Source organism: Amborella trichopoda, chromosome 4 (genome assembly GCF_054954075.1).
Source record: "Amborella trichopoda isolate Santa Cruz 75 chromosome 4, AtrichopodaSantaCruz75HAP2 v2.0, whole genome shotgun sequence".
NCBI lineage: Eukaryota > Viridiplantae > Streptophyta > Magnoliopsida > Amborellales > Amborellaceae > Amborella > Amborella trichopoda.
In genome coordinates this window covers 9096852-9122176 of record NC_142339.1, presented here as the reverse complement: position 1 = coordinate 9122176, position 25325 = coordinate 9096852, and the positions used below count along the sequence as shown (strand labels likewise).

Genomic DNA, 25325 nt, shown 5'->3' with positions numbered 1-25325 from the left:
CACCTATAAATTTTGGCAAAAGATGTAGTTCTAGTATTGGATTGTTTGGAAGCGATGTTCAACCCTAATCATGAAACTTAAAATTTAAAAAATGGTGCAAATTGAGCATATTTATAAAAACTTCAAAATCTTAAAATTAGACGGCTAGATAACTTGTTGAACTATTATTAGGATTTAAGATTTTTTCTTTCTTTTTTTCTCTACAGCATTTATCTCGAGATCGAGATAATCAATTAGAACTTTTTCCAACTTGGGACTCACTCTTTTCGACAGGATTTTTCTTACTTATGTAGTATAAGATTGCAAAATTATACCATCCTTTTTCCTTTTCTTGGCAATTGATACGTGTTTTAATGATAGGCTAAACAAAAAAACCGACAAAACCGATGTGAGCAAGAGAGGTGAAATCCCAACTATACATTGCTTGGAGTAATCCCAACTATACATTCCCAAAAACTCCCTTTCCCCCGAAAGGAGAACTTCTCTATTCTGGATTGACACTCACTCTATTCTCTCTCTCTCTCTCTCGAACTTGTACATGATCTTTTAGCAAGTTGTTCTCCTCTTCCAGCTCCTTAGCCCTCTTCTTAAGCGACCTTAGTTCATGTACCATCTTTTTAAACTCCTCTTGCACCATTATTTTCCCTTGTGAAACCTCCCTCTCTTTCTCCACACTTACAAGCTTTGTTGCTAACCTTTGATTTTGCTGCCTTAGGTCTTCCAGGACTTCTTCAGCTCCTTGAAGTTGGCTTGTCTTTCGAGATAATTCAGCTGCCATGGCTTCTTTCTCTTTCCCCAAGCTTCGAAACAGCTTCTCAAGATCGCTGCGGGATTTCGATTTTGCGGAGAGCTCATTCTTGAGCCTTTGGTTTTCACATCTGAGATTATACATGTTTTCTTCTAATCCCATGGCTGTCCTGTGGAACCCAATGAAAATAATCATTTATTGCAATCCTTAAATTTTTCAGTTTTTTTTTTTAATGCGTGTATTTTGTGTGTGAGAGAAAGAGAGCTCCTCAGGAAAACCAAATAATCATTTCTTTTGATAGTATTTCACTCAATGCTTAACTACTCGGCCGAGTCCACTCGTATTCAGCCCTGGCCGAGACGAGTACTTAATATAACTTGGGTATATTAAAAAATAAAAAATAGAAAAAAGTTTATAAATCTGTGGATCAATGTACTAAAAACTTTAACTTTTAAACTTCGCTTATGATATCTTTCAAAATTTTTTATTATTTATGTCATTGCTTTGTTTATTTTGTTCATTATTTTCTCAGTGACTACCTCTTATACAGGATCACAATCTTCAGAAATAATACTTTTTCAATTGAATATCCCTGTTCTTGTGGCAATTAGTGAATTTCTATGTTTTGGTGCCCATTAATTTTGAGATTTGGTGAACTTTTGGGCCAATCCCAGAAAAAAACCCACACAACCCATCAAAAATAGAAAAAAAGAAGAAAAAGGAACAAAAAGAGAGGAATATGAAATGATGAAACTGCACAAACAGCAAAAGAAAAACCACCATGGTATGGAATTTGAAAGATTAGCACCAGAAAATTACACAAGCAATAAGACTAAAAAACCATCCTAAAATGAGAAATAAAAGAAATGATTATTGGAACTCTAGTAAACTATTCATCTAAGAAGAAAAAGAAAGAAATTATCAGATGATGGTAATACCTTAATTGAAAATTCACCAAAAAAAAATGGCTAAGACGAAAGAAGAGCTCTTAAAGATGAGGACCTTGCTTCTTTAATGGAGATAAGGAATGCTGAGATTCCACATTTATATACTCAGCCCGTAAAAGAAAAATAATTCTTAAAGAATGAGATTTAATATACTTTAATCCATGTCATGTTTTTTTGATAACAACGAAATATATTTTTGTTTAATGTTGTAAAGCACACGTGCCATCAAGCAAGGAGTAAGATATAAAAAAACTACATCTTATCTTGGTCGGTGGCATCTGAAGTTTCAATGGGGGTTGAATGAATATTAAAATGCATTTTCATGAGCAACCCAAACGCTCCATGCCACTAACTTCGCCGCCCTCTTCGAATAAAAGTCATACAAGGAGAAGAGGGAGCCAAACATTTGAACCTTTTTTTTTTTTTTTTTTTTTTTTTTTTAACAAAAAAATTACTGACTTTTATTAATCATGTGCCTTTTTTTTCTTCCAGTTGACAATAGATGATCTTAAAATTTATTTTTATATCTAATTATAAAGTTTAAAGCTTGAAAAATTATGTAGATCGTCTATAAACACTTAAAAATATTGAAAATTGAAGGTCTAAAAATGTATTACAAGATGTACGATTTTCAAGAATTAAAATCCATTTTTTTTATGTTCATACATCAAACTTCTTGAGGTAGACATCATACATTTTGAGGTAGCGATGATCAATTTGAGGATTTTTTAGCATTGAAATAAACTTCTTCTAATGAATTTTTGAGTTGTGCCCTGATTGTTTAATAATTAAACAACCCAAATATTTTGACGATGTGTCTTAATCTGATTGTTTAATAATAAAACAACCTAAATATTATGAAAAAATATCTATCTCACTTGAGCTTTCAAGTAAGATCAGATTGTATATTTATAACACCAGATATACATACTTTTCGATATACATGGATTGCTATGTGGGTTGTGTTGTTACCCAAAGTTTTAGATGATTACGAGTTATCCTTTTGCATTTAAGGCATCGCCCGTATATAAACTTTTTCCTTAAAAATTCAAACTTCCATTATTTTACTTTTTGAAAATGCCTGTTGGTGATTCTATAGTACATCTCAAATTTCTAAATTGAAAAAACCATTCTAACTATTACCTTTTGCCCAAGGGAGTATTGTGTGCCCGCGCAAGAGTACGCTTCATTAACTAGATGGTCGGTGTGAGTCGCTTCACCCGCATCTCGATTTAGCAGGATTGTTTCCTTGATATGTTTGCTTTTCTTGTTTTCCCATGAGAATAGGGGAAATTTGTTAAAATCCACAAAATTAGAGCAATGATCCAATGCAACTGTTGTATCTATTTAATAATTTTCCTATCTCTTTTGATTTAATTTCAAAATATCAATAAAAAACATAGGATTTTAAATGGAAATAATAGAAAAGGTAAATTGTTAAAAGATGTGTACTTTGATAAATTTCTCTGAGAAAATAGACGGACTTGTTTAATATTTTTCTAGCCTTTTGAGAATGATAAGATCTGTTCCCATTTCTTTTGATTTAATTTCAAAATACCAATCAAAACATATATGATTTTAAATCGAAATAATAGAAAAAGGGTAAATTGTTAAAATACTTAAAAGCGATGTGCACTTAGATAAATTTCGTTGGGAATGAGACCATTTGTTCAACATTTTTCTAGTCTTTTGAGAATGATAAGATCCGTTTCATTGGACTATCTAATATGGCATCCTTCAAAGTTTAAGAATAATAATGCTACCTGTATTATAATATGCCCTACAAGGACATAATAAATAAGTCCAAGAACCGTCTGATGTCGATGATAAAGAGTCGGGGCATCATTCCTACTTGCCCCAAAAAAAAAGGGGGCATCATTCCTCTACAATCAACATGTTTTAACACATTTTTTGGGTGCACGAAAGACAACTCACTCATGCACACACAGACGCAGTGCACACAGCACGTACCGATGCAGCATGCATGCATGTACACACACATAGGCACACAAAATTAGACTAACAAAAAAATTAAAAGCTATATATATGCTAAGAAAACAAAATTCCTAAAATCCCCTTGATATTTGGGTCTGGATTTAAGGGTACTTTTTAGCAAGTCTAAATTATTGAGAAATACCATTTCAAGCTTTCATTATCATGTTGGTAAGGCCACACATTAGATAAAACAACAAACAAAAATCCCTTTGCTTGGGGGAATCCATCGCAAGACAATGTCAATTCCTCCATAAATAGTTACTTTTGATACTCTCTTACAAATATAGCAACATTTTTCATGATCATTGGTACAAACATTACCCGCAAAGCAGGGGACAACGCTCAAACCTCTGCACAACAAAGAAAAACCAGGTCTCCACTAATCACCAGTATACATTGGAATTGGAATTGATGGTTATCCCATAATTAAACAAATTTATGCCTAGATAAGCTCAAAGAAATTAAGACAAATAAAAATAAGCAATATACAGGAAGACCAAGCTGAGAGAGGTCAATAATAAGCCAATGAAGCTTCTCCAACAATACCCTTTTTGGCATGCTCATATTCTATGTGCTTTTCGGTCATAGTATCAACACTGCAATTTTGCTGCATGGAAAGCCTTCCATATGTATGAATTCTTTGATGTCCAAAAGCGAAGAGACCCTTCCTTTTCCCCTAGAATCTGAACCGAACCACGACACAAGATATGTCATCCTTGCTATCTCTGTTCAGTGCTTCAGCTATCAATTCTTTGGCTGCCATTTGCGGGTCCTTGATCTTTAAAGTGAGATTTACAGCTTCTTGATTATCCATAACCTAGACAGTTCTCAAAGCCATCAGGAGTCCGTCCAACTCTTTCTCTCTCTCTCTGTTGTGGGTGGGGACACTCGTGCGTCACACAAACTTATACAAGATATTCTAACTTAAAATATTATGTTGAGTTGACATAGCCAACCACCAGTTGACAATCCTCAAGATTATCTGAAATGCCCCAGCCCTTCACTCTGCATATGTCCTTTTGATATATGCATATTCAGTCATTTCATAAGGAACGAAATGAAACTCGCACGAAATGACATGGGGATTCCTAGGTGGTAAAACACAGCAACTTCACCTTAGAAATTCTTTTCTCCCACCCATTGTAAAAGTGCCTAGAGAATTCCTGGTTTTATATGATACTCTCAACATCATCTGATAGACCCTTGTCACCAAATGTTTAAGTAAAAAAATCCATTGCCCACCTCTCAAATTATGAAAATTGTGTCCATTAAAACAAGACACCTGCAATGGGATAGGCACTTTTCCTCATTAAGGGAAAGTTGACTTTCTAAATTCAACCAAAATGAATTTTTTAGGTGTTAAATCAGATCCCCATGCTAGTGTGTGTTAGTGTGTGTGTATATGTATTTATATTGAGTTCATGAGGTGATTTGTGTGGCTGGGTTAAGGTGGGTGGGTGTTGAGGTTTTAGATGTTTCTACACCTCACCCTGGCATATAAAGACTTTCATCCGTACTCTTAAGGCCCTGATTGTGAGTCTAAATACATACATATGTGGGCGCGCACAAACCGAGCAGGGGGGACAACCTTCCAAGCACGCGCGCATGTCCACGCGTGCATCCGTGTGAGAGAGAGAGAGAGAGCAGTACAGAAGTAGAGAAACAACCTTCCATAGGCCATCGCTAGCAAGAATGAGGAGCTCAGTGTCAGCATCAATGTCCACTTGTCGAATATCAGGATCTGACCTTAAATGTGACTTAAGGCTCTTGTCTCCAAAAGCCCGGGAAACAGCTAGCTGTCCATTAACTCTAGGAACATCTCCTGATACAACAATAACAGAGACTTCTCAGTTGAATAATACAATTACAATATTAAAAAACATGCACTCATTATCAAAATAAAAAACACCAATAATCATGACAAATGTGTATAGCCAAAAGATGATTCACTTCAAAGTAGTCTGAAGAACCAAAAGAGAAACAAAGCAAACATAAGAAACCAAAAAACTAAATAACAAGAAAATTGGGTTACTTGAGACTGTCGATGAAAGAAAGAATGATGCTCTACCAACAGTGGGGAACCAGCCAATTAACCACGTAGGGGTAAGTACAAAATTACATCTAGGGAAGAACACCTCATGGCAAGTATAAAGAATACATAGTTCTCAAGAAAACTTGTATTCTTTCAATGTTTCAGATATATCGAAAGAAAAAACAAAATTAACTGATTCATTAAAATCTCGTCTATATATATACATTCAGTGTTTTAAAGTGTGGGATGCGGACACGATGTGGTTAGGGGCCGAAGCATCGATGCGGCTCGATGCAGTCCAATGTGGGCGCATCACCTCCGATGCAGTCATTAAATTTAAAAAATTCCAAAAAAATATAATAATGCATAAAAAAGCATAGGATGCAATTTATGTGAGAGTACGTATTTTAACTTATTTATTTCTCTAGTATATTAGTTGTCCAAGACCCTAAGTCCCCTGATAGTCTGATAAAGAGTAATAGAGTTTGTTGCTAATATTTAATACAATTGACATCATAACATGTAAACAAAGCAATATATTCCATCTCAATTAGCATTTCCAAAATTCCAAACTTCACATATACAATTAAAATTCCAAAGTTCAAACTCCAAATATTCATACAACCACCGGCAGTTTATGAAGACATAAGAAAACAAAAGATAATCAACTTAACTCTAGAGTCCCATCTCAAATCTCAATCAGACGAGTCATATGGTAATTCATTTTGTGAATGTGCATATCAAATGTTTATTACCAAATAATCGAAAGAAATTTTGATTTCTAGTTTCTACTCGGCACTTGAAAACCCTCGAATAGTTGGTAAATCTTCGCCCAAACACCTTCAAAACAAAGCCCCAAGATAATCTCAATCGATAACCAAAATAATCTATAAATGTTTCTAGGAATCTTTGGATTCAAGAAAAATCAAAATAGATTTTTTTTTTTTATTTGGCTTTTGATCATCAAAGAACCTACAAAAGTGGTTCTAATGGGGTTCTTTTTTGGGTGGGTGGGGGTGTTATACAAACACCCACCAAACCATTTACCCCCATTTTTGGGGGAGGGGAAATACCGCTATGCCCACGCTTGTAGGCCAAGTTTTCAACCACAAGCATGGGCTGCATATGTGGATGCATAGCCCATTGCGCTATGCGCCAGCATATACAGGTGACATCCTGCATATGCGTGCGCATCATCCCAAAGAGTATATGGGGTTCAATGCAATGCGCCTCAGGCCGCATAGCGCTTGATGCGGCCGCATACTGCATTACGCAGCTGCATTAAAAAACAATACACACACCACAATGAAATGATGTAGCATCATTATATCATGGCGACAATCCAGAAAAAACTTGATGCCTGCTATCCCCATGTTTGACTCCTTATGAATTTAGACTGAAGTAGCCCTGACAGCTGTCCATAAGGCCGGACTCAGCCACCAAAACTTACATGTCGAGGTTGTCCACAATGCCGGACAGTTGTCCATAATGCCCTGACAGTTTACCATCAGTGTCAAAACTTACACGTAGAGGTTACATCCGTTGCCTATTTTATACCTTTCGTGCCAACTAATTATTATGCTTTCTAATATATCCTTGTAACCAAGAACTGTTTTCAATTGCTTATATTCTTGAACCAAGAAAAAGTTTGAAGTGTACTCTGAAAACCTTATTTGTGAGGCTGGGAACTTATGGTCCCATAAAAATCCTTGGGTCCATGGAAAGCCCATAGGCCCCCTCTAGTTTTAAAAAGTCGAACCCTCACTCCATCCCTACCTTTTTTTCTATTTTAATTACGAAATCTTTCTTTTACAAAAAGTCAAATTCATCCAACAACTAAACCAAAGTCCTCCCCACATCCACTCCCCTCCTCCTCATCCAAGGACACCAGTCTCTTTCCAACCCATCGAGTGAAAAGGTCCATTCTCTCTCTACAATTCACTAACTCTCCTCAACCACCACCTCAACCACCACCACCACCATCACCAAGGGGTGGTCAACAAATTAGGGTTTATACGCCCCCACCAAGGCCACTATCACTGCAACTACCTGCTACTTCACTCTGTGAATGGCACGTCAAGAGAATTTGTATTTTAGCCAAAAAAATATTAACTCTGAATTATTTGGGATCTACTCATTAGCTCTTATCATTTTTTCTGGTTTAGATTTGGATTCGGAGGATTCAAGCATGTGAAGCTTTTCCTTTGCTGGAAGTAATCTCATTTGTGTTGAAATTCCAGCTTTTTAAGTTCTCATGTAAAAGGAACTTGAACAATCCCAATCTCGATGAGGAATTTGAGGCATAAGAATGAAGATTCAAAGAAATTTATGATTACATTTTTATTAGAGGCCTCTGCAAAAGAGTTAAAGGGCTTAGTTTGCAAAACTGGGATTATAGTCTATGCCGTTATCACCTCATTCTCAAGGTTATCTTTTAGCATTTTCTGGTTGGTTTCATTCTCACCTTGACTGGTGTTTAATCCATGGGGAACAATAGATTGAAAAAAAAATCTTCGAAATTATTCTATTCCAGCAAGAAAGCCTTTTCATCCCTCATCGGTATCATCAATTATCTTCTTAATCCACTGAAGGACCAAAAATTAGATCAGTTTCTCTTTAATCTCTGAGAATTTCTACCTAATTCCCTAAGCAGAGCAAGGAACCTCTTCATTAAAAATCCTCAAATTTTCCAGTGATCTATGTATTCCGATAACTTTTGCGGTAATCTCCACATTTTCCTGTCATTGAGGTCAAGACCTTCTCCTACCCTGGCTTTTCCTCTATGCTCTGCCATTTCACCTACTCTTCTCTGCAACAATAGGTGTCATCTTACTGATTATCTTGCTATGGACGCAGATCACAAGAAACAAGATCAAATTAGACATGGACACCTTTGTAAAACGGTGTACTATCACAAACTAGGTAAGCCCAGCCATGAAACTATTTTGCATATGGAGTAGTAAACGAGCACCATGGCCATGGCCAAGTTCATGTGCTACAATGAGCAGCAACTCTCGAACCAGAGAGAGAGAGAGAGAGAGAGAGAGAGAGAGAGAGAGGGAGGGAGGGAGGGAGGGAGGGAGGGAGGGAGGGAGGAAAGAGAGATTGGACTTTCTAGCTCAATGGGTTAGATCAAGAGTGGCAGCCCACTGGTGGGCGAGGAGCCAGAGGAGGCCCGTTTAGATGACGCCCAGATTGTGGTATTTCCACAAACTGTTGGTCTATCCCATTGTTTATTTTTTTCAACAAAAAAGTAAGGCGGCCAATCCTCCTACAATTATGTTCCCCGAAGGCATGCCTGACTGAGCACAAAAGTGGTTCATTTTGTGATCCACTTAGAGGACAGGAACTCTGGGATCTCTAAGAGGCACTCAAAACCAAACAATTTGATTGCAGGTCACAGATATCTTTGAATACTCAGGACCTATACTAGAACAAGAAACCAAATCCTTCTTAGCAAAAATATGTAACATCCAGTCGATCAATTGCCTTGAAACAGGAAAAGCAAGCCCAATTGGAATCAAAATGAGTTGTGCAATCTAACGACGGTGATAGAAATGTCAAAAAAAAATATTTTTCTGCAGTATGGGCCTGCATATCCATATAATCCTACACGGTGCTCGAATGTCGCTTCCAAAAGTAGACGTTATAAAACAACTGACCACACAAATTACATTTATAATATCTGGACAATTACTGTGCTTTCCACCCACCAATTTTATATAATGTGTAGGATCAGAAACAAACTGATAACGTGTATGATGAATGTTTCACATTAAACTGAAGGGGGTATACATTTGCCTTGATAGCTTTGAAGGAAATCTTTTTGTATAAGAAGGAATACTAGGAAAGTAAAACTCACATTTGCCATTAAGATTAGGATAGGTTGAGTCTGTTTTTAAATCTAATCATTCTTCTTTCCATATTTTAGGAATTAGTTTCCTATTTTTGTGCTCTTTAGATTCTAGAAGCTTCTTGATTTGATTAGATATGAGCCAGTTTGGATGTACATGCACAAGAAAATACATTCCATTTAAAATTGATCTGGCTATCTGGTCATTTTCCAGGAAGAGTATTTGAGTCGAAATACAGTTATTGGTTTGTTGGATGCCTTTCCATGGTACGAAATGGGCTTTGTGAATAGTATGGTGACAGCGGTGGTAAGGCTGTGGTAGTGGCTGTGGTGGCTGTAATAGCAATAGTAGTGGCAATGGCAGCAGTGAGGCCACAGTGTGATGGTGGAAGCAGTGGAAGTGTGCTCGAGACAGTATGGTAGTGCCATTACAGTGGTGGCCCAGTGTTAATGGTGGTGGTAGTGGCGGTGAGAGTACAGTGGGTGTACAGGTGAGTAGGAAAGGCCCCTGGTTGGGGAAGACGGGGCTTTTGGTGCTTCCAATGGTGAGATCGACAGTGGCGGGGTGATGGTTATAGGGTTGATGATTGTAGTGAAGGTGTGGTGGCAAAAAGGGTATGGTAGTGGTGGTCGAAGTGGTGCAGTCGTGGTGGCAGTGGGAGTAGTGATAAGACATGTGGTAGGGGCAAAATGGGGGTAGGGCGGAGGTCAGTATCATCAGAACAGGCTGGACACTAAACCATTGACAGGTCTGATCTAATCAAACTTAGTCCCATGATCGGTCACACTGATTGGACTTTAGAAAAAATAGAAGACCAATAATAATTTAAAAATATAAAATATATTAAAAAAATTTCCAATTTTATTTAGCCAATTGAATGATTCAAAATCAGCCTAACCAGTCAAACACTGGTTTTGACCAATTTCCAACCAAACCCAATTTCTCTTTAGACCAAGCCGGCCAAAGAATGGATTAGCGGTTTGATTGGTCAGACCAGCAGGTCTAGTCCAATCTCGATAACTATGGTGGCAGTACAGAGATGGCGTCTGTGGTGATTCAGACTATATGAAGGCGTGGTGGTGGTAGTGGGGCTATGGATGCCAACGGGCAGGGCTCGTGCTAGGGCCAGCCTGGGCCCAAAACCATGTAATAAAGGCCTGGAAGTAGCCCGGTCTAAGCCCTAAAGCACAGCATGTGACCCGAGCCTAGCCTGGCCAGGCCCGCAATGGGTCGGGCCCCATTATCATCAAAGCCTTTTCCCAACTATTTAGGATCAGCTTGGGTTTGCTCCATATGAACATAAAACTTTATATAATAAATATATATCAAAATATATATGAACAATATTTCAAGACAGGCCCAGAAATGGCCAGTGCAGGTCCAAAGTCACCTATCATGTTGAGAATGATTGATTTCATATTTGTTTCTTCTTGTATTTAAGTTCTCAAGGACTTATTTGTCTTTTCCCTTACTTAAAGGGGAAGTTTTGTTTATTGAACTGGCATGGGGGGTCTACAAGACACCATTGTGACCCTAGTCTTTTTCCTTCCTCCTCACTTGACACACTCCCTCACTCTCTCTCTCTAAGTTTCTCTGCTGTTCTAAATCATACTCGCTCTCATATTTTTTTATTTTTTTATTTCCTATATATTACTTTATTGCATTTTAACTTGGTATCAGAACGAGGCTTTGGGATATGTTTCTAAAACCCTAATGATGTGATTTAACTGTGTATATGTCTTCAATAGCTATGCAGACAGAAACCCTAAATCTGGAAAATCAGTTATGGAACAAAACAAAAAATCCTAATGATTAGGGTTCCCTTATTTCTGTGAATTTTCTGTGATGCGTGGTTTGAGAAACTAGATCTGAAAATTGATGGTAGCCAAAACCCTAGATCTGGTTTGTGTAAATTGAAAACTCAGATTTGAAAAAGTGGTGTGGGTCATCCCACCCTAATTTTCATGGCTACTTTCTATCTAAATTTAGTTTGTGATGTTGAACTGAGAACCCTAAGACTGGTTGGGATGTTTTGATGCTTCAAAATTGGTTGCTGGACTCTTTTAATATGTCATTCCCCTAGGTCATGGGCTGCAAGACTCATTCTATCGAGATCTCTTATACGGATGGTTTCGCATCTCTGTGTGGAGTGAAATCAAGTAGCTGTTTATGGCAGTCAACGAGAGGTTTTATGGTGTGTATAGGCCATTTAGTGGCCGAGATGTCGAATATCAGTGATTCTGAGCACTCATTACCACTACTTATATTCTAGGTGTGACTTCTCACATGGATACCCATGAAGAAAACCTTGGACTGCAAATTACAACTGTTAAACTTGATGAAACCAACATTCTAGAATGGTCACAATCTGCTAAAATGTTAAATGGTGGAAGAGGGTTGTTGGGAAATATCAATGGAAAATTATTGAACAAGAAGAGACAAATCCTTCACATGAGAAGTGGTAGACTGAAAATTTGACTGTAATGTCTAGGTTATTGCACCCAATGCAACCTTAAATTAGTGGGGGTTTCAGGTTTCCTGTTTACTCAAACTACGAAACAAATATGGGAATCAATACAACAAACTTACTCCCAAAACAAGAATGTGTCTGGGGAATACCAATAGAGGCAGAAGAAATCCTACCTTCGACAGGGGAGCCGATCTGTAGCATCTTATTTAGCATCTTATTTCTCTTTGCTGTGCAATCTATGGGAGGAGTTGGACCATCATTAGGTGTCTAAACCAACCTGTCGAACAAATCCCTAACTTTGATTTTTTGGCAAGATTGAATTCCAAGTTTGAGTTAGCTAGGGTTCAAATCCTCAGTCAGTATAATCTTTCACCTCCCAATCAATTATTTCCCTTTATTCAGAGTGAGGAAAGTTGAAAAAATGTCATGCTAACCGCACAACCAATGGACCGTTCTGCTCTTGTCTCAGTCTCATTACCTCTTAGGAATAATAAAGGAGGTGGATCTTGAAAATTTGGAAAGGGGGTCCCAATCAAGGAGATAAGCTAAGTGTGATAGCACTGGCCATGTTAACGATAACTATTGCGATTTAGTTGGTAACCAACAAAATTTAATCATCGTGGGCAATTCAATGCGCACATTGCTTCATCCACTACTGGTTTAGCAACTATTAATGCAGATCAAACACAACTCAATGCTGTTCCACTCTCGTCTAATATAAGTTCCTAAGAGTAAACTGAGAGCCTTCGCGGATTGTTTACACAATTAGATGACCCATCTACTACCTCCACAAATATCATTTGCCCTCTCAAGTATTCATGCGTTTGCTAATCACATCTTTCTTTATCCTTCTGGACAGTCCCGCATCATTGACTTTGGAGTTTCAGATTTTATGAGTAGGATGTGTCCCTTGCTTTCTTCTTATTTCCTTTGTTCTGGTAGAGATTAAGTTTGAATTGTTAATGGATTTCTTTCTTCCATTGCTAGGAAACAAACTGTAAATACTTTCCCCTGATTATCTCTATCATCAGTTCTTCATGTTCCTAGCTTTGCTACACAAACTTCATGTCTATAAGTAGCATTACCAAGGGCCTAAATTGCACTGTAAACTTCTTTCCTTCCCATTATGTTTTCCAGGACCTGGATACGAGGAAGACAGTGGTCACGAAGGTGATGGTTTTTATATTCTTTACTTGTGTACTATTAGTCCTCAAGCTCTTCAGCCTAGCATTAATATCAATAAAGATCGGATTTAGCAGCGGCATCTCAGACTTGGTCATTTGTCTTTTCAATCACTGAAATTTTATTTCCTAATTTATTTGCTTCTACTAGTGTGTCAGACTTTAATGTGAAGACTATGAACTTTCAAAACAATATAGAAACTCCTTTTTACCCAATAAAAATAAAGGTATTGTTCCTTTTTCTATCGTCTGATCTAATGTGTGGGGTCCATCACCGGTGACTACTATTTTTGGTTATTGGTATTTTGCTCCTTTTGTGGAAAACTATTCAGTATACATGGATCTATCTTACGAAGACCAAATATGAAGTTCTCAAAAGCTTTAAGGTATTTCATAAGATGATCACTTCTCAGTCTAATACCAAAATGATACTTAGGTCTAATCAAGGTGGACAGTATTACAATGGAGATTTGTTGGCCAATCTTAAAGAACATGGTATAGAACATCAGAATTCTTGCTCGTATACTTGACAAAAAAATGGGGTAGCTGAAAGAAAGAATAAGTACCTCTTGAAGTTACTCCTGCTCTTCTCTTGAGTATAAATGTACACAAGAAGTATTGGTCAGAAGATGTGCTTACTGCATTCTATCTCATCAAGCGGATTCATTCTTGTGTTCAACAAATCTCCCTATAAACTTCTGTCTTTATCATCCACATTTTAATGTTCTTCCTAAAGTCTTTGGTTGTGTTTGCTTCACTCATGTTCCTGGTCTGAATCATACAAAGTTGGACACATATCCGTGAAATGTATGTTCTTGGTTACCCGTCCTCTCAAAAGGGTTATACATACTATGATCTAGTGCCGAGGAAGAACTTTGTTTCGACGGATGTAATATTTTTTGAGTCAACTCCTTTTTTCCTTACCTCTCTTCAGGCAAAGCATAGTGTGGAAGAGAGCTCCCATGTTCCCCTCCTTGTTCCCATTTTTACTAGTTCTGGAAAAATGAGAACAAGAAGTTTTAAGGTCTTTCATAAGATGATCATTATTCAAGTCTAATACTAAAATGATGCTTACGTCTAATTAAGATGGAGAATATTGGAATGGAGATTCAATGTCCTATCTTAAAGAACATGGTATAGAACATCAGAATTCTTGCTTGTATACCCTACAAGAAAACGGGGTAGCTGAAAGAAACAATAGATACCTCTTGAAGTTACTCATGCTCTTCTCTTGAGTGTAAATGTACACAAGAAGTATTGGTCAGAAGATGTGCTTATTGCATTCTATCTCTTCAATCAGATGACTTCTTGTGTTCAATAGATCCCCCATTAAACTTATTTGTCCTTATCATCCACATTTCAATGTTCTTCCTAAAGTCTTTGGTTGTGTTTGCTTCTCTCATGTTCTTGGTCCAAAACGTATAAAGTTGGACCCATATCTGTGAAATGTATTTTTCTTAGTTACCCCTCCTCTCAAAAGGGTTTTAAATACTATGATCTAGTGCTAAGGAAGAACTTTGTTTCGACAGATGTAACATTTTATGAGTCAACTCCTTTTTCCCTATCTCTCTTCAAGCGAAGCACAATGTGGAAGAAAGCTACCGTGTTCCCCTTCTTGTTCCCATTTTTCCTAGTTCTGGAAAAATGGGAACAAGAAGCTTTAAGGTCTTTCATAAGAAGCTTTAAGGTCTTTCATAATACAAAATGATACTTAGGTCTAATCAAGGTGGAGAGTACTGCAATGGAGATTTGTTGTCCTATCTTAAAGAACATGGTATAGAACATCAGAATTCTTGCTCATATACCCCACAACAAAATGGGGTAGCTGAAATAAAGAATAGATACCTCTTGAAGTTACTCATGCTCTTCCCTTGAGTGTAAATGTACCCAAGAAGTACTGGTCAGAAGTTGTGCTTACTGCATTCTATCTCATCAATCAGATGCCTTCTTGTGGGCAACAGATCCCCCTATAAACTTCTTAGTCCTTATCGTCTACATTTTAATGTTCTTACTAAAGTCTTTGGTTATGTTTGCTTCGCTCATGTTCTTGGTCCAAATCGTACAAAGTTGGACCCATATCTGTGAAATGTATTTTTGATGGTTATCCGTCCTCTCAAAAGAGTTATAAATACTATGATCTAGTGCCAAGGAAGAACTTTCTTTCAGCGGATGTAACATTTTTTCAGTTAACTCCTTTTTTCCTTACCTCTCTTCAGGCAAAGCACAGTGTGGAAGAGAGGTCCCATGTTCCCCTTCTTGTTCCCATTTTTCCTAGTTCTGGAGCTCAGGAGAACAATGGGGGGCAATCTTATGATGATGAAGTTGGAAAAAAGGAATTAAAAGTCTATACTCAACGGAAAGAAAAAGAAGTGGAGATCACCGTAGCTGACATGCCTCAACCAATTATATGCAAATCCAGGTAATCCGAATTGTACTTCAATCAGTTCTCAATGTGATCAATTGGATTTGCAAATTGCTGTACAGAAAGGTAAATGCAGTTGCATAACTCACCCAATTAGCAATTATGTTTATTATGAGTTGCTATCTACTTCTTGGGAACTGATAGACCCTCCCAAAGGGAAGAAGTTAGTTGGTTGCAAATGGGCCTACAATGTGAAGCACAACGCTAATCGTATTGTTGACAGATACAAGGCTAGATTAGTTGTTATGGGGTTTACTCAGCCCCATAGAATAAACTTCATGAAACATTTTCTCCTGTGGATAAAATGAATACCATTCGAGTACTTCTATCTATGGCAGCTAACTTGGAGTAGCCCTTGCATTGCTTGGATGTCAAGAATGCATTCCTTCATGGGGAATTAGAGGAAGTGCACATGGCAACTCCATTAGTGTTTCACACGCCCGGATGTGAAGGAAAAGTTTGTAGACTAAGAAAAGCCATCTATAGGTTAACACAATCTCCTTGAACTTGGTTTGAGAGGTGCAGTGGTGTTCTTCAAAGAATCAGGTATACTCAAAGTCATGTTAATCATACCTTATTCATCAAACAAACCAAGAGTAGTATATACAATCCTAATTGTATATGTGGATGACATTGTTGTAACTGGTAATTGTCCCAAGGAAATTCAACAACTTAAGGCCACTAAAGTTCTTTCTTGCAATAAAAGTAGCTAGTTGAAAATAGGAATCTTCAACACTTAAAAGGAAGTATATATTGGATCTCCATAAGGAAACTAGAAAACTGGGGGCAAAACCAGCTAACGCACCTATAGAAAAAAAATCACAAGCTTGATGACCAAAGTGGCGAAGCTCCCAAGGATGTGGGTATTTTCAAAGATTAGTGGGTCGACTAATATACCTTTCACTTATATGCCAAACATGTATATGTCGTGAGTGTGATTAGTCAATTTACGCATTCTCCACGAACAATCCACCTTGAGGCAGCCATCATAATACTTAGGTATTTAAAATCATCGTCACAAGAGCACTCATCATCATTTTATCCTTTTCCCAATTAATAGGGGTCGACTACATGAATCCTAGTTCTCCATTCTGCACTATTAAAGGCCATATCCTCAGTGAGGCCATAAGTCCCCATATCTTTTTGGACTACTTCCAACCATGTCCTTTTGGGCCTACCCTTTGCCCTTTCAGTCTTTCCACTTGAACTAACTCGCACCTCCTAACAGGTGTTGTACTTGGTCGGCGCCACACATGGCCAACCCACCTAAATCAACTCTCTCTCATTTATCGTCTATTGATACCATGCCTAAATTCTCTCAAATAGATTCATTGCGAATCCTATTCCTTCTTGTCTTGCCACTCATCCATCTCAACATCCTCATCTCTGCTACACTCATTTTATGGGTATTTTGTTTCTTGTCCACCCAACATTTCGTCCCATAGAGCAAAGTTGGTTTAACCGTTGTTCTATAGAACTTGCCTTCAGCCTAATTGGTATGCAACGATCATAAAATTCCAGTTGCACATCTCCATTTCACCCACCCAACTCTAATTCTGTGTATGACATCCTCCTTGATCTCTCCATTTTCCTAGATTTTCAATCCTAGATATTGAAAGTGCGGTTTTTTTTGTACTTTCTGGCTGTCAATCTTGACAACTTCCTTGTCTCTACTCCTATTATTACTAAACTTGCACTCCATATACTCTGTCAACTAATTTTAAAACCTATGGATTCTAGAGTATCCCTCCAAAGTTCTTTGGGTTGACACCGTTTCGGGTCTCATCAATCTATAGTTGTTGGAGACGAGGGAGAGAGCGGGATCAGTTCCGGATTAGCCAAAACCGCCCTATAGTGGAAGCTCCCTAGGGTTAGGTTCGGTGTCCGTACAATGAACAAGACAAGGAACAAGATTCTTAGGTTTATGGAAGAGAGATCCCATGTCAATGGGTTAGATGTTTTGACTAGCAAGAATCTAAGCTCCACTATACATAAAAATGGTGTTGTCAAGTAGAGTTAGTACAAGTTCCCATAGTTAAAGAATCGAGGTTTAAGTATGTTATATAATGGGGTTCCTCTTGTTTAAATATCAAGGTTCTTAACTATGTTTGGCATATGTTATAAGTCCTAAGTATCACTCTCGGGAATGGTTAACTATGCCAACTCCTAGTGGGGAGAAGAGGCTTAAGTCGCACCACGATAAAGAAGTAACATCATCTTATCTTGATGTGCTTGAAAGGTAGTACCCAGACGAGAATGAGAGGGGCAAAATACAACAATACATCAATGATTTTGTAAGTAACTGTTCTCTTCTTACTCCCGGCATCCATTTCCGATAGAGGAAAAATGTCAACTGTTTCGTGGTGGGATCTATATAGTGGTGGGGTTCCTGAATTATATTCACTACCTGTTAGGGTGTTGTCTCAGAATGTCAACTCGCCATGTGTTGAAACGTGCTGGAGTACGTATAGTTATAGTCACAGTGCTAAGCTGAACATGTTAAATGCTCTACGCTTTGAGTCATTGGTTTATGTTCACTACAATGACAGGTTGTTAAGTAGACTACGATCAGACCATGCAGAGAAGTACAAAGGGTGGGAATTTCATCTTGATGTTGACCACCTCAAGGATGATGTTGGGGCATTAGAAGCAGTAGGCGCTGCCTTGATGCTGATTATAAGGCTCGTCAGGCTGCTCCATTACCGAGGCCCGTCCCTCCCACTACATCGTCAGGCCAAGACAAAAGTTTGACACCCACCATTCTGTTGGAGTCCCCAGCTACCTAGAATCCTACCACTCAAGGGTCATCTTCTTCGAATGTAGTCTCCTTTGCTTCCATTGTTTCTCAAAGGCAGGCTCTCCGAAGGGGCAAGAGGACAAGATGAACTACTCTCTCTCTCTCTCTCTCTCTCTCTCAGATGTAAAAGAAGCTTTTTAAAGCTTGAAATGAAAGCATATATTTTTATCTCACAACTAAGAGGATTCATCATTGTGATTTAAGAATCCAAAACAATAGGGCATCATAAATATAAGATTTTAAATGAAACATATATTCTCACAACTAAAAGGGACAGCTTATACAATATGACTTAATAAAACAATGGATCGCTCTTAGACTATGTCTAGTTCAAATTAAGAACCTAAAATAATGGAACTCCTTGTTATGCGAAAAAGGGACTGGATTTTACCATCATGGAACTCATGATTCCTAAATAATGGGAACTTCGAACAATGACAATCTCTAACCTAGTATCATCCGTGAATGAAAGTAGATACCACAAACATGGAACTCAAGATTTTAATGTACCAAAACCATGGACCATGGTTGATGGGAGCGGGGATCTATTTCGAAATAGAATTGGATATCACTGATGGATAGAACGAGGATCCCTTTTTTGGGAGCGAGATCCCAAAGTCGAAAAACATGGATCCTTACAAGATCCCTTGCAAGAACCATGGTATCGAGGTTCCGAAGAGGGATCGTCACCCTACCCACAAGATTCCCTTAACCATGCATCAATCAAAACTATGTCATCTGCGAACAACATGCACCACAATACATCATCTTGTAGGTGCCTAGTTAAGTCGTCCATAACTAAGACAAAGGGGTACGGGCTCAATGCTGACCCTTGAAGTAGACCTATTGTCACTGAAAACTCACTCATCTCTTCACTAGTTGTTTGTACACTAGTTAACGCTCCACCGTACATATCTCTCACCAAGTCGATGTAGTGTCTAGAGACACCTTTCTTTTCCAACACCCGCCAAATCAAATCTCAAGGTACTCTATCGCTAAAAAGAGGACTATTACTTGCAAATCATGGGTACTTACGAATTGAAGCCTTATACAGACACCTACTAGGCTGGTTCTATCATGGATCGAAGTCAACATCATGGTATTGTACTTTTGTTGGAGGGAACCTTGTAACTTGGAGGTGTAAAAAGCGATTAGTTGTAGTAAGATCAAGTGTTGAAGCTGAGTATAGATCCATGACTCATGAATCATGCGAACCATAAATCCTTTTATTATAACTTTGTTAATCTGTGAAATGGTCAATGTCCTTGTATTGTGATAACAGGGCGACAATCAGCATAGCTCATAAACTAGTTCAATATGATAGAATGAAGCATATAAAAGTAGATCGGTATTATATTCAAGAAAGGGTGGCTACCAAGGAAATTTATCTTCCATATGTTAAAACCAAAACCAATTGGCAGACATTCTTACCAAGTTTGTTGGGAAACCTCGACTACAAACAATTTTAAGCAAGCTAGGCATGAAAGATATCTATGCACCAGCTTGAGGGGGAATGTTAAGAATTACTAAGTTTATATTAATTTATTCTTGTATTCCAGTCCTTGAGGACTTATTTGCCTTTTCTTGTACTTAAAGGGGCAGTTTCGTACTTTGAAATTTTATTATTAAAATGAAGTGTATAAATGGGGTGTGGGGGTCTAAAAGACACCACTATGACCCTCATTTTCTCCCTTCCTCCTCATTGACCCTCTCTCTCATCTATCTCTCTCTACCTCTCTCTCCTTCTAGATCTTGAACTCTCTTATCTTTTTTCTTTTTCAATTTCCAACACAATACTTTGTTGTATTTTAATTTATCACCCTTGGCCCAGGCAGTTGACCCTAATTAGTTGGGAAAGGCTCTAATGATGATGATGATCCTTGGCTTAGGCCTAGGATCGGGCCGATACCAGCTCACGAGCCTTATCATGTGGCCGATGCAGGCCCTCGGCCTGGGCCTGTTAGCAGCCCTGTCTGAGGTTGAGAGAGCGAGAGAGAGGAATGCTCAGCCTCTAGCATGTGAGGCTTGAGGTAAAGAGAGATAGAGAGAGATCCTGGATTGACTTGCCTTTTAGGAGTGAGATGACTTCAAATTTGACCTCATTGCTACTCATTTGTAATATTGAGGTTCTTTTATTAAAGTAATTGTAATACCAAATGACATCCAAATATGCCATTTGATAAATTAATTATTAAAAACATCTGCCGTAACCCCAATATCACTGCTGCGACCATGTTTACCGATACTCCTAGCCTACATGTTAACCACCTCTAGAGTCCTTTCTCGTCCACCCTACGAAGTTTTGGAGAATCTATTCAACCGAAACCCATGTAGCATATATTTCCCAAGTCCACTGAGATTTTACATGCTTGTGTAGTATCCAATTCCAATTTACAATTGGACCTACATCAGTTGTTGCCAACAAGCTTGTGATGAGACCTTGAAAAGAAGGGTGTGAGAAGGATTTCAAGGCTGAAAGAAAGGATGAGAAAGTAGAAGAGAAGCAACAACAGACTAAAAACCATATCAAAGAGGATGTACACTTGAGATCATGTGGCTAAATTTTGTTCTCAATCAGATGTTGAATTCCATAAAGTTTCCTTCATTGCAGCGTCAAAGAATAAGTTTAACTTGATGGACTATGATCCAATGTAACCGTAGGAGGAAATGATATTTGGGTGCAAAGGGAATCCAAATGATATAATTTCATAAAGAGAGAAACATGGTGATGATATATGCATATACAGCCATTGGGAAAATTCCAAGGGGAAATAGATACATCAAGTGACACCAAAAGGGCGTAAACAAAAGCAGAATCTAAGAGATAAAAAGATGTTTAGATTTTGGATAACCACTCCATAGTCTCTGCTTAGATCAGCATACAGTACAAGAAATGTAATTGGATGTTTTAAGTTCAAATATGTCAAGAAAGGAGGAATCAGAACATAGCATAAAAACCCAAAAAGCTCAAAGTAAATTTGATAAGCCCAAAATCTAAATAGATTGAAGAAATGCTAATTAAACATCCACAAAGGGAAATACACTTTAGAGATGACAATAGTACACAATTAATGAGATCAGTGGCAGTCCTGAATGCTTCAGCCTAGAAAGTGCAAGAAGCATACCATGAAATGAGAAAAAATTGTGCCAATGTGTGCGTGTCTGTGGGGAGGGGTGGGGGGGGGGGAGAGAGAAAGAGAGAGAGAGAGAGAGAGAGAGAGAGAGAGAGAGAAACATCAACGAGGAATTCAGCAAAGTCCTAAGTTTCCTGTCATAAAAAATGAAGTGACAGAGAAAATAAAACCAAAAATCACCCTTAACCAGGAATGCAGGCATATGTATATATGTTCTTGAAGCATTCTGACCAAATTCGTATAACATACTTCATATGATACACAAAATACACAAAGCATATGTCATTATAAGGAAAACAAGTATACCCATAGTGGGATATAAGAAATTCTTCTCCCAAAAAAATGAGTATTCCATAACATATGGACAGGAATATATCATCTTTGCTTAGAAAAGACAATAGATTCATCGCACTCAAGTTACACTATATTAAGTACATCAACTGCATCCTTATAACTAATAGAAAAATAGAAAGGCAAAGAAACCCGGTCACCTGTAAATTATGCTTAAACTAGATTTGGAATGTGAAGAAAATTAAATTAGATCAGAAAAGATTGTGGAACCAGTCAGTTTAATATTCCAGTTGAATACAATAAAAGTAATATCCATACAAAAGGAAAAGGGTACAAGAATCACATGTGAAAAATCAATCAGATCAGCACCCTCTATTGAAATGATAGGACGGTGATGGAGTTAAGTAGGACCACCATATCACTCCAAAGGTGGGTTCTCCATCACCACCCATCATTTGAATGGATATTGATAAACCAGAGACATTGGTTCATAGTAGACTTTCAGTATGATTAAACCTGGCACCATATTGATATCAAGAAACATAAATTTCTTTCCAATAGTTCTATGAAAAGAGAACCTAGCATGTTTGAAACAAAACCACCACGCTCCATTACCACCCACCATTTGAATGGATATTGATAAACCAAGGACATTGGTTTATAGTAGACTTTCAGTATAACTAGACCTGGCTCCATATTGATATCAAAAAACAAAAAGTTCTTTCCAATGGTTAAATGAAAAAAGAACCTGGCATGTTTGAAACAAAACCGCCACTTTCTTCAATGATCCCACGCTCAGTGCTAGGTTCATGATCCGTCGTTAGCTGTATAGCGGCTCCACGCCTAGAAAGAACTGCCCTTGAATCACCAACATTGGCAATCCATAGCTTTTGACCATTTACAATAATGGCTGTAACAGCAGTGGAACCACCCCTCCCCAAGTCAGGGTTATGTGAAAGAATAGCCTTGTCTGTCCTCTCATAAGCCTTCACAATCGATCTATCAGGATGGGTCCAAAACTCTTCCTGAAAATATATAATGTATAAAATATAAGCGGGAAAGAACAAAAAAAGGGAGTAAAGTATAAGGATGCAATGGCCTATTTTCTAATTGATTCCTCGTATTCTTTCAAACAGAAAATTCAAAAGCAACCATAAAAAAAATAGTAATGGCCTGACTACTCCTTAGTTAACCATAGTGATTAATATCAACATTGCCCAAGAAGTCATGAAAATATCACACAATGTTTTAAAAGAAAAAGATAATATCCAGAATATATGTCATTTTGTAATTTTTCCTTATTCATTTTCTAAAGTTAAGATTATAAAACTTAAATGAAGAATGAAATGTTAGGTATACTTTTTCATCTTTCACTATTTCCAAAAATTTTGTAATTTTCCTTTTTAAGTGTCACCAACAAAACTCCGTATTCGAAAACATCCCAAAAAACATAACTTTTCTAAAACTGATAAGAAAATTATGTCATTATGTTTATCCCCCAATCAATAGGCTATCTGTCACAGAGTTAGGCTCCCCATATGGCATTGTCCCATTAACGTACCAAAACATTATTTCATTTGACTTTGTAGCTCTACATTAGTTAACTGATCACTAACCTCCTTCAATATATTTGAAAAGAGATGTTTTTGGAGGTAAGCAGGAACACTATCTCCCAAGTGACCATCATAGATTGCGAATAGCCCAAGCTCTTGTCCCCTTATCTGGACAAACTTTGCAACATGATAATCCTCCATAGGATGGCTTGCCTTTCCCTTCACTAAGTTGAATCCATAGTTAATCCTGTTACGACCTTGATGGCTCCTTCCCTTACCAGTATTGCTAGATGAGCGGACTCCTATCAGCTACAAGAGCAAAAGACTCAATTCAAGTTAAAGTAACTTTCCATGGTTCAGATTAAAAACTAAGACACTCAATAACGAGCAAACCTCCATGATCATGCTTTGTATTCTACAAACAACAGATATTTTGCATTTCAAGGGAGACAAACATAATTCAGGAGCAATATCACTCCATCTTCACCAAAGCTAAATAGAGTCACCCAAATCTAGTTAGAGTACAAAATAACGTTAATTCAAATTTTGTAGTAAAACCACTCCATTTCAAGCTAAAATAGTATCACCCGTAATCCAAATGGAGCAAAGATAACCTCAATTCAAATAAGAAAGCACAAACACTCCTCTTTCAAGTCAAATAAAAAAGCCCAAAACGTTATAGAGTAAAAACCAACATAATTTGAATCCACAAATTTGTCAATACAAATTAAGAATGCTTTTGATACATCCAAAGATAAATTATTTAAACCCCTACATCTGTAATATAGTGCTCATCAAAATCAGAATGAAGAGAATCCCTTAATGCCCATAATTTCTCCAATATAAGGATCACAAATAAGAACCCGAACAATCAACAGAAATTGAAATTCCAAAATACAATATAAACCCCATAAACCCAAAAAAGCAAAAAGAACCATAAAATGGTCAATAAGCATAACATTTTGGGGTTTCCAGAATTCAAATCCACTTTTTTAATAAGATAAACCCTAGAAACCGACTTATGAAAACAATTAAAAAAAGTATCAAATATCATATAAGTCAATTGAAGAACATCCCTGACCTGTGAGTAAGCCGAATTAAAGCAGCACAGCCGATCGATACACATCTGAATAAGTGTCTCCTGTCCTTTAAATCCCAAACATTTATTGTATCCTTCAGTTCAAAGAATACATCAAGGGACCCACATCTGAAAGAACCAAAAATAACCTTGAGTTTCAGAAGAAATCATAGGTTAATTTCAAAACGCCTAAATCTGATCGGAAAACCATAAAACCAAATACCCATAAACCGAAAAACCTAATAGAGCAACAGAGAGAGAGGAATTTGTGTGAATTTGACTTACCTGATAAGACGGAGAAAATTTGCAATATGGAAGTCCTGAAACCCAATTTCCTCCACATATCACGCAAATGGACCGATCATTAAAAGTGCAAATCCAATCGAGAAGCAATAAAACCCCAAAGCCCAAGAGAGAGAGGGAGAATTTGTGTGAATATGACTTAGAAGAAGAGAGAGAAAGTTGAAGAAGTTGGGAATTTAGAGAGGGAAAGAATAAAAAGGGCGTTGGTTTTTACAGAACGCAGGAAACATGCCTCGAATTAATCTCTGCGTCCACCCAATAAACGATCTCAATTGTGTCTCTCCCACTTCGTAACCGTTTTCTTTTTGGGTGCTTTTTAAATTCGAAAAGAAAATTTGAACAAGATAAAGAGTAAAAATAGTAAAAGACTGAAGAAAAAGAGCACAAAAGACAGAGAGAGAAACTGGTTAGAGAGAGAAAGAAAGACTAGTTAGAGAGAGAAAGAAATACTAATTAGAGAGAGAAAGAAAGACTAGTTAGAGAGAGAAATGAATACTTACTTAGAGGAACTGCTTAGAGA

General features: G+C 37.5%; 1 protein-coding gene and 1 long non-coding RNA gene across 5 annotated transcripts; both read right to left on the bottom strand.

The window, feature by feature from the left end:
* Positions 1–399: 399 nt before the first annotated feature.
* Positions 400–1794, bottom strand: LOC110007996 (uncharacterized). Its single transcript, XR_002282394.2, has 2 exons — positions 1687–1794; positions 400–917 (listed from the first exon to the last, which is right to left on the bottom strand). It is a non-coding gene; the product is annotated as an uncharacterized LOC110007996 (long non-coding RNA).
* Positions 1795–3933: 2139 nt separating this feature from the next.
* LOC18442895 (putative protein phosphatase 2C 9) lies at positions 3934–25015 on the bottom strand. 4 transcript variants are annotated; one of them, XM_011628216.3, is made up of 6 exons: positions 24788–25015; positions 24506–24631; positions 23488–23733; positions 22620–22896; positions 5242–5512; positions 3934–4507 (listed from the first exon to the last, which is right to left on the bottom strand). In XM_011628216.3, exons 2-6 carry the CDS (start codon positions 24548–24550, stop codon positions 4483–4485), a joined length of 864 nt encoding a protein of 287 aa, XP_011626518.1. In that variant the 5' UTR covers positions 24551–24631; positions 24788–25015; the 3' UTR covers positions 3934–4482. The 4 variants fall into 4 exon arrangements, with proteins under 4 accessions (XP_011626518.1, XP_011626516.1, XP_088720944.1 ...); XM_011628214.3 differs by having other exon boundaries at positions 5358–5512; XM_088864818.1 differs by having other exon boundaries at positions 23488–23726.
* Positions 25016–25325: the final 310 nt, after the last annotated feature.